General features: G+C 41.7%; 1 protein-coding gene across 1 annotated transcript; it reads left to right on the top strand.

Moving 5' to 3' along the window:
* The first annotated feature begins 1967 nt into the window (after positions 1 to 1967).
* Positions 1968 to 9114, top strand: HDDC2 (HD domain containing 2). Its single transcript, XM_032958959.2, has 6 exons — positions 1968 to 2188; positions 6452 to 6573; positions 7023 to 7125; positions 7502 to 7570; positions 7775 to 7913; positions 8454 to 9114. The coding sequence occupies exons 1-6, from the start codon at positions 2123 to 2125 to the stop codon at positions 8660 to 8662; spliced, it is 708 nt and encodes a 235-aa protein (XP_032814850.1). The 5' UTR covers positions 1968 to 2122; the 3' UTR covers positions 8663 to 9114.
* Positions 9115 to 14636: the final 5522 nt, after the last annotated feature.

Here is a 14636-nt window from a genome sequence, read left to right as displayed (position 1 = left end):
TGAATACAGTTTGGGTGCGAGAAAAGAGGTAATTTTTTAACCATTGTACTGTGTTCTCGGAAAAACCGAGGCAACTTAGTTTACTAAGCAGGGTGTTGTGGTCAACTGTATCAAAAGCTTTGGACAGGTCAAGAAAAAGACAGGCACAGTACTGCTTATTATCAAGGCTATTGTAAATTTGATTCAAAGAGTCTAATGCAGCAGATGTGGTGCTGTATTTTTTCCGGAACCCAGATTGTTTTAGATGTAGTAGATTGTTGGTGGACAGGAAACTGCTAATTTGGTAGTTCAATAATTTTTCAAAAATGTTCATCAATGGGGACAAAATTGAGATAGGTCGGTAGTTATTGGGATCATCTTTAGGGCCCCCTTTGTGAAGTGGACGGACATAGGAATGTTTCCATTCTAGAGGAACTGATGCTTCTTTGATGGACAGGTTGAAAATATGGGCTATAGGTTTGTATATTAGGTGACCAACAGTTAGTAGAGCAAAGACGGAAAAACTATCTGCTCCGGTAGAGGAGGACCCTTTGAGGTAGGACAGTTGTTTCAGAACATTACTTTAGTGGATTGGTTGGAAACTAAATTCTTTAATGTTTGGACAGGGGTGTAGGAATTTGCAGGAGCAGGGGTGACTCCCAATACATTATCAAAAAGATTACCAGCTTCAGAAAAATGAAGGTTAAAATTGTCATCTATTTTTTGGGGATCTGAAAAATATTCCCCATTTCGGTGAAGCTCAACGGGCAGATTTTCTGTTTTGGATGCCTTTTCGATAGATTTGATTGTTTTCCAAAAAATCCTGGCATTTCCATGTGATTCCAGGAGAGTGGAGGAAAAATAGTCATTTTTTGCATGCCGCATTTTTTACGCATCTATTCCTTAAAATCCTGTATTCTAGCCAGTCATTTACCAAATTACTTTTCTGAGCACATGCCCAAGCCTTGTCCCTAGTTTTCATGAGCTTTGTAATCAAAGGATCATACCATGGTGGGCGGTTGCCTTTAGTTTTAAATCTAACCAACGGAGCATGTTTGTTAAGAATTTGGAGAAACGTGTACCTGAAAGTCTCCCAAGCCGTAGTCAGGTTGGGGATATCACAGACCTTATCAATATCCGAGTGAAGCACATCATTTGTAAATGCCTGAGTGCTGAAGTGCCTCAAAGAGTGCTTCTCAACAATTTTAGGGGGGGCTTTGGGTCTGGCTGATGATCTCACACCAAAAATGAAGGAGTGATCACTAAGGTTATTACCCAGAACACCAGTCAGTGCGAAATTGTGAGGGGCATTTGTCAATAGGACGTCAAGCAGAGTTGACTGTCCCGGATTTTTTAGGTTGGGTCTTGTGGGGACATTTATTACTTGAAACAAGTTAAATTCATCTGTAAAATTTGTGGCCACGGCCGGCGGGTTTAGCCAATTCCAATTTAGATCACCCACTAAAATTATTTCACCTTTAGGGAGGCCCCCAAAAAGCTCTCTCAGTGCCGATGTCGATAACGTAAACGAGGCGGCAAAACGAAAGATATGTATATAAAGCACAATTGAATAGTGACAATTAATCGATTAGCTTCCTGGTGGAGGGTCAATTAATGAGACGCCTTCTAGATCGTCAAATGAATATTTAAAAAATATATATTTTTCTAACTCGCTATGACGTCACCCGGCAGCGTTTCACACTGCGGCAATCGATCACGCAGTCGTGACGTCATCACAACTCTATATCCGTTATCTGTGGGGTGACGTCACGTCTAGCTTGTTGGCGCGAGAGGGTTGGGGGGGGGGCGAAGGGGTGGGGGGCGCGAGGGGGGGCAGGGAAGGGGGGGGGAGCGAGGGGGGGGGGGCGCGAAGGGGGGGGCGAGGGGTGGCGGACGTTGCGTCAAATCTCTGCGGAAGTGTCGTCACGTCGCTCCCCGACATGACGTCACTACTGTAAGGAGACAAGTCCGCCTTGGCTAACGCGGATCCCACCTCCCCCATTCATTGCGCTCGTAACTCGGCGGGGGGAAAAGAGAAAAAAAAACCTCGCGTACGTGCGTGGCACCAGCCTCGTTGGCACTGCCGGCCGGAGTTGGCGGGGGCGCCAGCGTGTCTCTCGTGTCGCCGTCGCAGCAGCTCGAGATGGCGTCAGGAGCCACGCGGATGCAGAAGCTCTTCGAGTTCATCAAAGTTGTCGGGCAGCTGAAGGTTCGTGTTTCGCGTTGTTGAGGCGGCGCCATTCCTCACCACCCCTCCCGCTCGACGTTGTCTGCTGCTTCTGTACCGACGTCGCCTGGCGTCGCCCGACATCAACGAACGTCGCCCCAACGTAACCCCCCCCCCCCTAAACAACCGCGGCCCCACAGTCGGGCCTAGTCACAGCCGCCGCCGGCAGCTGTGTTTCAGTTTCATTCCACATTTTGACACGAACAAGGGCCGTTGCACGAAACGTCGCCGATAATTTTATTTGAAGGCAGTGTTTGACGGGCGTGGAGGTAAAAAAACATTGTGGTTGTGTTAATTGCTCTTTACATTTGTAACTGTACTGTGGTAAGCAAGCAAGTAACGATTTAGTAATAGGTTTTTACCCTTTTAACTGGCACAAAAAACTGACACCTTTATTCAAGGCATCATGTCTGTAATAACCACAACACAAGCAGTCAAAATGCAAACAAAAAAGACAACTCTGATAATAATATGCACTGTCATTGAATTTGATTGGTCCACACCCGAGACGGCTTCAAATTCAATGACAGTGCATATTATTATCAGAGTTGTCTTTTTGTTTGCATTTTGACTGCTTGTGTTGTGGTTATTGCAGACATGATGCCTTGAATAAAGGTGTCAGTTTTTTTTGTGCCAGTTACAAAGGGTAAAACCTATTTACTAATTCTTGTTACTGGCAAAGGAGGCATCATAAAATAAAAGTAACGATTTGTACATTTGATTCCTGTACCGATCATAGGTGGAGGAATCGAGTTGAATCGTAGTCGGGGCGTACAGCCCCAGTTCACATGCGCGGTGCTGTAGGTGGTTCATTGAAACGCGATGAGTTTGTGTAACATTTGCAGGTTCGCAGAGTTTAACCGCAGCGCCTCTGCCGGTAACAAAAGGCTACAGTACCCAAACCGCATTGGGATAACGAGAATCGATTCGTGGATCTAAATACAATAATTGTGACCTTCAATCCTGCATGCGATTGGCTGCGATTATAATTAATTATACATGATTTATAATTGTATCTTTTTCCTTTGCGTTAATTTAATGACGCAAGGCAGCTGACGAGCTGCTGTGAACCATTATTATTTTTTTAAAAACGGCCAGCCACAACACGGCACAATCAACCGTTGAAATGGATGCGAGTGATTACGAATTGAGCAAGGTCTCATTTAGGAGTTTTTGGCAAAAAGAGACTATGGGAATACATGTAAGAATCGAGAAGTGAGAGTGCAGAAGCAGAATATCGTGACCTGCCAGTGGAGTGGTTGAACACAGTGCAGTAATGATGAGATGGGTGGGTAGAATCATCCACAACTTTAAAGTAAATTTTTTGGCATTTATAGGGCGTTTGAATTCCTTCGCATCTCAAAGCGCCCTGTCATCTCTCATTTCAACCTTTATACGGCAAGTGTCCGTGTGCGGCACGAGGTGACTTCACTACTCCGTCCCGGTCTGCAAGTAACTACCGTGTGTAATTACAATTGAGTAAAAAGTACAAGTGTTTCCCCCCCCCCCCCTATTAGTCTGTGGGATTTACAGACGGGTATAACATACCGATGAACTAAACAGTGTAGTAGACTCTCGATTTCCGTGCTAATGATGGGGAGAACGGCCGAGGATAATTCAAAATTGAGGATAATTCAAAAATATAAATTTCCCCGGATCTCTGCCAGAAGCCACAAATATAGGTATACAATACTAATGATCGACCAATCGATGGGCATGCTCCGTGATAATACTTCCCCGATTCCGCGCAGAAGACTCGGCCCACGAAGTGGATCGCAGGGCCATGCCGATGAAAATCAAATCAAACTCCGCCCACTGTTGTAAACATGTTGCAGCTACTGAACTGTAGGGCCGATCACGTGGCTTTTGGATTAACCGGAGCAACATTTGTTCGGTTTAAGCACGTGACTTATAATACACATTTCCAAGAATAAGTGTATAACTGTTTTTAGATTATATATTCTTTTGGTCTTTCGGTAAAGCCACGTAGATAGAAAAATAATAAGGGGAAATCCATGAGTTATTTATTTATGTAAAAATCTCAAGTATGTGATTAATCCGCAAATCGGATAAAAGCAGATAATCGAGAGTCTACTGTCTATGCTTTAGAGAGAGAACAGAGTTCCGCTTATAAATATCCTTAATGCTCCACAGCAACGGTCATTGAGTTTGTATATAAATAACTTTTTGCTTTCAACAAGACAAATCTTTAATATGGTTTGCTCTTGCCAATAACATCTGGTAACCCAGCAGCATATTTATTAACAAGCTTGACTTTACTGATGAGACACAGAAAGTCAAAACCGGTCCAGGGATTGCTTGCTTAGCCAAATGCTGCTAGATATTAGTGGTCTAAAAATCCAATAGACCGATGACTGAGAGTAATTTGTTCATTATGGATTAAATGGACAAAGCAAGTTTCCTGCTTCTAATTGGGAATGCAACATTTGGGCCAAAGCAAGAACTTTCTAATGACACCACCTAAGGTATATTTTAGTCACAATCATCAGCTCAGATCTATCTACTGCTGGAAGAAGCCTCCCCAATCTGTTGACATTTCATGGTCTTGCGATGCAACATCCATCTAGGTCCTGGACAAGAGATGGTCTCATGGCTCCATCTCTGCAGTAGATAGATATATTCGGGGGCATTTTCCCTCCTTTAGTTGCCACTCAATTGTTAGTCTTGACCACCATTCATCATCCCTTCTCGTGACATCACCTGCCTCGGCCCACGTTTATTAATGGTCATTATATCACTGATGTGGCTACCCCCCCAGCGCCTCTCCAATGGCACGCATCAATCATTTATAATTTTGCGGCACCACGGTGGCAATGTTAATTTCCTCACCTGGTATACAGGAGGTCGTGGGTTCGTGCCCAACCCTGACGCATGTATTTTTGGAGTTTGCATGTTCTCCCTGTGGTCATGTGGATTTTTCTCTGGGTCCTCCAGTTTTTTCCTCCACATTTAAAAACGTGTTTTAGAGTGTTTGGTTAATACCCATTGTAAATCATTGTTGGTGAATAATTCCAGTGGGAGGAGTGATTTTACTTTTCAGTTATGTCTGGGCAAAATACATGGCATTTGTTTAGTGTAATGATGTTGTGTATGAATACAAAGCCTTGGATTTGAAACATGGAAGCATTTTGGCTGAATTGTACATTGGCTAGAATACCATTTAACACGTTTCAACATCTGTTTTACAAGTTATTTCATTTTGACTTATATCTTTTGTGACTGCAGGAATTCATATTCTTGATTCTTTCGGTAAAGTCACATAAATAGAAAAATAGAAAGAAAAAAATAATAAAAGCAAAAAAACCTCCAATAAAAAATAAAAATAGTAAACTAAATTGCAAGTAAATAGAAATAAATTTAAAATAAAATAAAAAACCCACGACGTTTCGATCGCAACACAAGCGGTCTTGTATTATTCTTTAAAAAAAATTATATTTGCGTGACGTTACCGAAAGAAACAAAAACGCAAGTTATTACATACCATTAACATTAACCTTGATAGCTGACGTCCTACTGTCGCTTGAGCTGAAAGCATTTGATGTATCTGTGTTGACATCTTCTTTGCATTTTTTATCATGGCCTCCGGCATCTGGAGATGGCATACAACTGTGCCAGGCAGCCTTCTCCTGGGACTGTTATCATGCACAAAATACTTTAACCGGTTCCTGCAGTGCATGGGTTGTCTCTACCCTGAAGCATTCTCTCCCCTCAATTTGCGACTTGATCTTTATTGCATTTGGGTTTGTTATTTACATAACATGTAACCGCATGATAGAAATTATTCAGATTTTGAATATTACTTGGAAACTACAGTACACCAGAGTGAATGGAGTGTGGTGTAAAATATGTATGTGCCCTGCACGCCGTTTTTCACTCTCTCCACCTTATTTTAAAGATGTCTCCCCTGTCTTGGTGGCAGTCAAGTGGGAGTCCCAGAATTTGTTGCACTAGAAGTTAAAAGCCACTGACTTGAGTGCAGTTATATCACTTTTCTGCATGGGCACGTGCATACAGCGTATTAAAGAACCTTGGATAATGTTTCAAGCACCTTTGGTGGGAATTGTAGCTCGTAACTCTGCACTTTAAATCCAGCATGTTTACATCTACACCATGACGGGACTTGGACAGTCCCCTCTTGCACGCAGGGCAAACCATAGCTCCGATGCGGACATCTCGCCTATTGTTTGAGCTTGACTAAAGCTGATACCTTGACCTCTATTTCAGAACGTCAAACGGACTGGATGGATCTACAGAAGGGTGCCAGACCCAGAAAGTGTGGCCGACCACATGTACAGGATGGCCATTTTGGCTTTCCTCATTCGTGATGAGTGTCTCAACAAGGACAAGTGAGTGTGTTGCATTGGATTGTGAACTTGCCGTTTAACAGTTATTGGCATGTAGATAAGTGAACTTTCCTCATAGTTTTGCAAATATTTAAAACAAACTTTGGACAGTTTTTACGTAGAATCGCGTTGTTTACGTGAAGCCTCATAGCAGCGTTTAGCAAAAACCAAGTACTGACATTGAGAGACATTATTCCATTCTTGTAGAAGTTATGTAATATTTTCGTGTCAACTGTTATGTAAAACTGGGCACCAGCCCTTTCCATTCACAGCATTTCACGACAAAATGCATCTTCCAGTAAAAACATTGTTAACTGTCTTTTATCCGTCCAAAACAGCTACAGCGAAATGTAAACATTCCTTTAAAGTTGGGATGGTTTTCCATTTCTTAGTAGCAATGAATCTCAGGAAATGTGGGGATGGCCCATGTGATAATGACAGTTATTGTGTAGATGCATGAAGCTGGCTCTGGTGCATGACATGGCAGAGTCGATTGTGGGGGACATTGCACCAGCTGATAACGTCAGCAAGGAGGAAAAACATCGCAGAGAAGAGGTATCTTGCTTATGTTGTTGCACTATGATTGGTTGATGCTCTGGTACAGAGTACACAACTAATGCTCACAAAGTAACATATTGAAGGCTTTTGTGTCTGGCCCTTAATTTTTACAATATTTTCTAATTTTATAGCAATCATTTGACTTTTGGTTATAGTCTGATGGCATTTAGGTACGTTTTTATTTGTGTAAGTTTAAAAGAATCCTCACCGTGCAAATTGTTGTTCTGCCTGTGTATTTTCTGTATACACTTTGTTAAGTATTGAAACAGACTCGTACATTTGAAGGTACTGCACAAATGTTGAAAAGAGTTAACATTTGAAATGACACTGCACCTTTAAACTGCAATGCAAATGTTTTTTTTCCCATTTGTAGGATGCCATGAAACACATTTCAACCTTGGTAGATGAAGAAATTGGAAAGGAACTTTATAGCTTGTGGGAGGTATGTACCATGTATACCTTCGGCAATGATTGCATTGCTTTCATACATGAGGTAACATGTCCACACAATCCTCATTCCACAGCAAAGCCACTTGCTCTGGGGAATCTTAAAAGCAAGGTTTAAATCTTCACTTGGGTTTGTGAGTGAATCGCTGTCAAATCACATCCTTTAGCTTCTGCATTTTTTGTTTTGTTTTACTCAAAGGAGTACGAATATCAGAGGTCTGCGGAGGCCAAGCTCGTGAAGGACCTGGATCGATTTGAGATGATCTTTCAGGCGTACGAGTATGAGCAGACTCACCATCGTCCGGGAGAGCTCCAGGATTTTTACAACTCCACAGAAGGTAATGTATATGTGGCACAAACACGCAAGTGCAATTGAGCAACAGCTCTGTTACAAAGGTGATCTTGCAGAGGTGATTCTTATAATTTGAAAAAAAAATTATATTCTGGCAATATGAGAACTGTACTTAATTCCAACATATATGGATATTTTTATACCACAGATAACACGTTTCTATATACTTGTATATGAATGTTTTTTTTAGTTTTCACCATTTATTTAAAGGTAAGAGACACCAAACTTGATTTAAAGCTTTCGTGACTGCAGGAATTACTCTTTGGTTCTTACGGCAAAGTCACGTGGAAAGGAAATAAATGAAATAACAGAGTACGACGTTTCGATTGCATACCAGTTGTTGATTTGTTTATGATTAAATGTTTAAACATTACAAACGTACTAGACTCGGAAGCATAATGTACATTAACTCGATTTGGCGAGCGTGCTGTAAAATAGTACAGAATCAACTCTCGAATAATAAAAAAAAAAAATCTATTTTCAATTCGCTGCATTAGAGTGTTTGCGCGAATCTCCACGCTCGCAGGGAAGTTCCAGCACCCGGAGATGGTTGAGTGGGACGGCGCCTTGAGAGCCTTGAGAAGCACGGGCGAGCAGCACGGCGCGGAGGGACAATCGGCGGCGGGAGCGACGGCCACCCAGCCGCAGTGTTCCAGGGCGGGCCTCGGATTGCGGACAGAGCCTGAGGGGCAGACCGACCAGCCCAGCCCTCCGTACCGGTCCACGCGCAACTGAGCGTGCGGCACTTTTGCACCGGTCGTTTAAGAAGCATGCACAGCCACCGCCAGGCTCGCCTCGGCTCGCACAAGAGTTCCGGGGTGGTTGACTTGTAAGCCGATTCGCAGCAGCTCACGTTAATGCCACGTTCACGAGCCAGCCCCGTTGATATTGTGGGACCAATTCGTGGCTGGTCTGCAGAGCGTGACGTCACAGTGGGATTGGCTCGTGAAATGCGTTTAAGGACGGTGTTCACATGCCTCGGGTCAACAGTCCTCACATCTGCTATCGCTCGGATGCCATTCCATTCCGGCATTCCTTGTCTGCTATTTACCTCGGCCGATATGTATATTGTTAGGCGTTTTCCACGTTTGTGATCAATAGACATTGAGAGCTGGATTAAAGGTGGCTTCTGAAGGAAATAGTTTGAAGAATACGCGATCCTCATTAAAGTTAGACCTTTAAACTTCTTTCATTGCACACAATGTGTTATTTTACAAAAAAAGGCAAAATGTGGTACTGAACATTATTTTAATTTATTTTATCCTATGATAACTAGTGGGTATACAGTTGCTGTGATATTGAGGCTAGCTAAACAATGCAAAATTGTGTATCTTATAGTTTTTTTCATGACCACCCCCCCCCCCCCTCTGCACACTTGGGGTTGTGCAGTTGTTGTGAATGGCTAGAAAAAAAACCTGCTCCATTCCATTTTCACTGCAATAGTGAACAATGCATGTCAACGCTATGGGAGGTATTTAAGTATATTCGTTGAACATTTTCACAATTGTATTCAGAATGAAGCAACATCGTAATTACACTTCACACCTTACAAACTTTGGTTTCATTTTGTAGACATATATACACAGCTTTAATTGGCGACTAAGCAGTGCCACTTAATGCCAGGTGTTTTGTGGAAAACAGACGGCCCCTTGTGTTCTAAAATCCCCCTACACTGTGATGTGTGGTCGATGGTGTTAATGTTTATTGCACTGATGTACTGTGACTTTCATTGCACACTATTTGCCACACTTGACTTGGTTTGCGTGGTAGTAAAACACAAGATGTATTTTTTTTTCTCTCGGCTGAATGGAGACTTGGTGTTTCGTGTCCGGTCTGTATTCACCGTAGGTTTTCATCGAGCAAACTTAACAAAAACGTGTGGCCAGCAAATGCTAAGTGTTCAAAAAAAGAAAAGAGACTTGGCTTTAAGCGCTGCTGTAATCGCTTTGGCAAAGTGTGAAACGTCAGCTCTCAATCCTGAATAGTGTACTCCTTTTGCTGTAGTTCGTACACAGTGCTTGTATATATGTATCTAAAATGCCAAAAGTCACTTTGTGTCTTACACAAGGTATGCTGTCACAACAAGTTAATAGTAAATAAATTGAATTGCGGAGCTAATATATGTTGTACACCGGCTATTTACATATATGTTTGAATGTGGTAAGAATTTAATTGAGATTACACAATACGAATTTTTTTTAAATGAAGAAACATTGTTACTTTTAGTAACAGTATTGATTATTTATTTTCTGTCGGTTGTTGCTTTCAGCGGGTTTTAGTTTTTTTTTTGTTTTACCGGTGTTGCCGTTCAAGTAACCCTGCACGATTCGCTGCAAGAGTGATAGTTTATAGGTTCTTCCTGGCAGCCTGTGCCCACTGACATTGAAAAACAAATATATTTAACTGGAGTAAGTAATCTACTTTTAAAATAACATGTTTAGACAATTGGGAGGTAGGCAGAGTACAAAACCACAGCCCGACCTGCAACATTTTCACCTAAATGGGGGGTGGGGGGGGTGACGTGGGATAGCGGTACAGCGTTTGCCACTTGCTGCAGAGGTTCACAATTCGAATCCAGATGCTGCCCTGATTAATACTGTGGGTGTATGAACCGCAAAAATGCGCCATCTGGTTCACACAGTGGACGTTAAGGATACCATGATGCCATTCGCAAGACTTGGACAATCATGTGCAGTGGCAGTCAAAACTTGGCAAATTCGAAATTTATCCACAAATTATTCAATTCGGATTACACACAGAAATTGTCACCCCCTACTCGCAGACTAGCGTAATAGGTGCGATCAGAAACGAAACCTTTTCATAGAATGTTTCTTTCAGATTCGCGTATAATCTGAATTAAGTGAATGTTCACGTATAATCCACCCACTAATATTTGTAGTACAGTTATCACTGCGTACACAGTTCTTAAAATACTGTGTTTCGAAAACGTTACCTTCATATATTTATTTTAAAAAAGCAAGTATTTTTAAGTAATGTGCTGAAAACTAATGGTGTGAGATTAAGCATTGTTAAGAAAATTTTATTTTGGAAATTGTGTGGTGCGCTTATGTAAAGTTAATGAGAAAGCGTATTCAACAGTGTTTTAATAGCTCCGTATTATATTAGGTAAATACATCCATTCGTATGCCAATCGTGACCAAACAACGGAGCAATAATAAAATTGTGGTGTGTGGACATTAATACATTTAGTCTTGCTCAAACTATGTATTAAAAGTGTGAAGGTCTACATTCCTTGTTGCTAAAATTTCATGTTCTTACTCTGCATTAAAACCACTACTTACATTACCATACTCGGTGATATAATTACACATTCTTAAATAAACCTAGCATATATAAAAAATATTAGAAGTAAATAAACGTTAGGTATCAAATTGTTAATTAAACGGTGCACATTGTGTTCATGAAATGTATATTAAGGAGGAGTCAGTTAACGGTGTAGTTTAATATTTCCGCGCAATGCATAATTTACGTTGCTGCCATGCATGGGTTTGTATTTTCTGTTTTAAAAGTTTAGTAAAAAAAATTCTCCCAAAATCTTGTAATCTTTTTAATTTGTATTGAATGTGGAAAAGCTGTTTTTGTCGTGTAAAATGGAATTGGAAGCGTTAAATCGACGTGGCACGTTTCACCAATTTTTTCGGTGTGTTGAACCTCTGCAGAAGGGGTTGCAAGCTTTTGCATTATTATTTTGTGTTGCAGCAAAAAACAATGAATGTGCTTGGCGGAGGTATTGGGCCGGCATAAACACCAGGTCTTTTGGGAGCCTGTTTGATATACTACACGATAAACCAGGGCATGCTTTACAGTAAATTCCTATTCACCTGTTAGACCTTATAATTAATTGAGGTATTTTCGTAATGAGAGGTCTGATTAAGACCGAGGAGGAGGGGATGAGGTGAATTTGGGTCGGCGTTTAATGCATGAAAATGTACCACAAACTCTCACCCCGCGTGATCTTTTAACGCCAATTTGAAACATTTCCCAGGTGTTGGCTAAAGCTGCTTGTGAATCGGCCCCATTGTACAAGTTGGGGGTCTGCCTTGTGTTTCCGTTGCTGCTCATGGGTCCTGCCAGGGGACATCAGTTTAACGTTAATTCCCTCATCCTTTGTATGTCAAGGTTGGGCTTCGTTTGACAAACTACCACGCAAGTCCCGCACATGAGTTGTGCAGCTTTGATCGGGGTGATCCGTTATGGGTCAGTGTTGGTTACGTGACTGACTTGTGAACATCTCCGGCTGTAACTTGATAATCTCGCAGCTAACTCCGTGCAAAAGTGTTCGAGAAGTCCGTGGCATTGAGCTACTAGAAGTTGTACTTAGAGACGATGTGCATAAGGTTAAAAACATCGAATTATGTGTGGGCTACAAATTAGTGACGTAAATAAAGCGCTCGTTTCAAGCAGTCGTGACGTTTGCACATTTTAAACACGTGTGCAGTAGTTGGGATGCGCAGTACGTTCACAGTGATGTGGTTAGTCACAATGTGAGAACATGTTTAGCTTTAGTTCATGCAGTGGCAACGTAGAAACTCAACTCATCTGTGAATGGCTATATTTCGTTTTTCCAACATTTTTACTTGGCAGGGAAAGAGCAGGTATTAGCATTCAGGCCTGACTTGACCTGTTGCTGATACTATCAGCCAAGCCAGGCAATCAACACCTCCGATTAGCATGGTTGGCTTCGTACAGTGCGAAAGAAGTTCAATACACAGTTTGTACAATAGAGTTTAAGCAAATATAAAACCTTGTTCTGATTATAGTTGACAATTGGGACTGCATGAACTGCCAAAGTTGTTAATTCTAAGTGAAAATATAGGTTCAAAAAAATGTCCTGTACTTGATTTTCAACATTTAAATAATTCGCTCCTTTTGCTTACAACTATCTGCTGATTTGCATGCAATTTGCATGTGATTCACTCTTGGAAGGTTTGCCCCGGGTGTGTGCCCTTGAATAAACAGCGTTGGTTAATTGATTATATGGTAAGGAGCTGAATGACCACTGGGTAGTGCAAAAGAGCATGCATTGCCTTGGCTAATACGTTAGTGATGTTCGGTATTGCATCGATCTTGTGCAGACCGGGAAAAGGCTACTTTGTGGTATAATTGTACCACCTGGATCTCCTTATGATTATTAACAAGGTGCCTTTGTATTGTTTTCTTTAGAAAAGGTACAACTGCTTTACCGCACAAGCATGTTCTACTCTTAAGTAAAGACTTTAGTTGCAGTGTGTGTTGCACGCACACGTCGCTCAATTATGTATCTTAAAAAGGCGAATAACTTTCAGACTTTGTTACAGTGCTTGTGCGAATATATGTGGTTGGGTTTCTCATGTTGTAAAAGTTTGCGAATAAACATGCATGGTTGTATTGTCGTCGTGTGGTTTAATTGTTTCGTTCCGTTAATTTTGCACACGTTTATCTCGTGCGTTGACATTTTTTTTTTTATGAAGCACTGACTACGCTGCAAGTTGTATGTACGTATGTTGGACTTCTTTCGCACCGTACGTAGCCAACCTTGCTAGTCGGAGGTGCAGGCGAATGACAACAACGCAAAGCAGTTGTATTTTGGAAGTGGAGCAGCGTGGTCCAATGGTTGCCCCCACTGCACTTCGAACCTGGCCACTTAAGTTCGATGTCTGGCCATGCGTGCGATTCGTGGTGATATCTGAACTGAGGTCTGTTTGCCCACCACACCACCTTCGCCAACCTGCACTGACCAACGTGGTAAAGTATGGTCAAACAACCCTTATGCTGGGTTGCCAACTGACGTGCATGAGAAGAAGAATATCTCAATACAGGAAGAAGAGAGAACTTAAAAGATTTCCCCAGCTGTCTCGAGAGTATGATCCCTGGGAAAACCGGAACAGGTGGCAATCCTACCGAACGCGGTGTGGAAGGGCCATCCAGCAGGGGATTGAAAAAAGATTGTTAATTTGTATTTGTGTATGTAGTTCATAGGAAGATGATAATACACAAGGAGTTATACGCTTTTTACAGCACCAAACCAATCTGCAGTGTATTGTGCAAAAACGTTCCAAGTCTAATTTCTAATTGAAAATGCAAATGTGTCCCAACGCAGCTTTAGCAACACAATAACATGACACTGCTTTACAGGGTGGTCCAGATGTCTTGACCCCCAATTAATGAACCGCTAAAAATTTTTTCCTTTGCATATTCATTTCTGTTTTGAATAACCCTTAAAAAAAACTTGACATTTTAGAGAATGAAATGTGGGTTATAGGACGTCTGGACCACCCTGTCGAGTTTGGAGAGAATTCCTGTCGGTCACTGACCCGGGTATGGTGTTGAACATTGTTCGTGGAGTGGAGCACATGGGATTATTTGAGCGTTTTAAAGAGTGTTTCCCGCATCACAGCTATGCAGAAAAGATTTACAGTGATACCAGTTATTAACTTGCTGCGTTTTGGCAGATGTGGAATTTTGAAAGTTCTTGATGAATACTTTACAAGAATACAATGAAGAGGTATTTTATTTACACTTGAATGCATACAGTATATATATACCATATATAATTCTGAACGAATACATCATGCAGTGCTATTGAACCTGGACAGTGCTTGGATGGGCGTCATGAATACCAGGTGTTATAGGTGACGTGCCCATGTCGGGGACAGCAGAATGGTCAATATCGGAATCAGAATATTTATACCGGAGGAATCCGATGAGC

The sequence above is a fragment of the Petromyzon marinus genome, chromosome 22 (genome assembly GCF_048934315.1).
Source record: "Petromyzon marinus isolate PM22_M1 ecotype Great Lakes invasive population chromosome 22, UKy_Petmar_22M1.pri1.0, whole genome shotgun sequence".
NCBI classification, from domain to species: Eukaryota; Metazoa; Chordata; class Hyperoartia; order Petromyzontiformes; family Petromyzontidae; genus Petromyzon; species Petromyzon marinus.
This window is presented reverse-complemented; position numbering and strand designations above follow the sequence as displayed.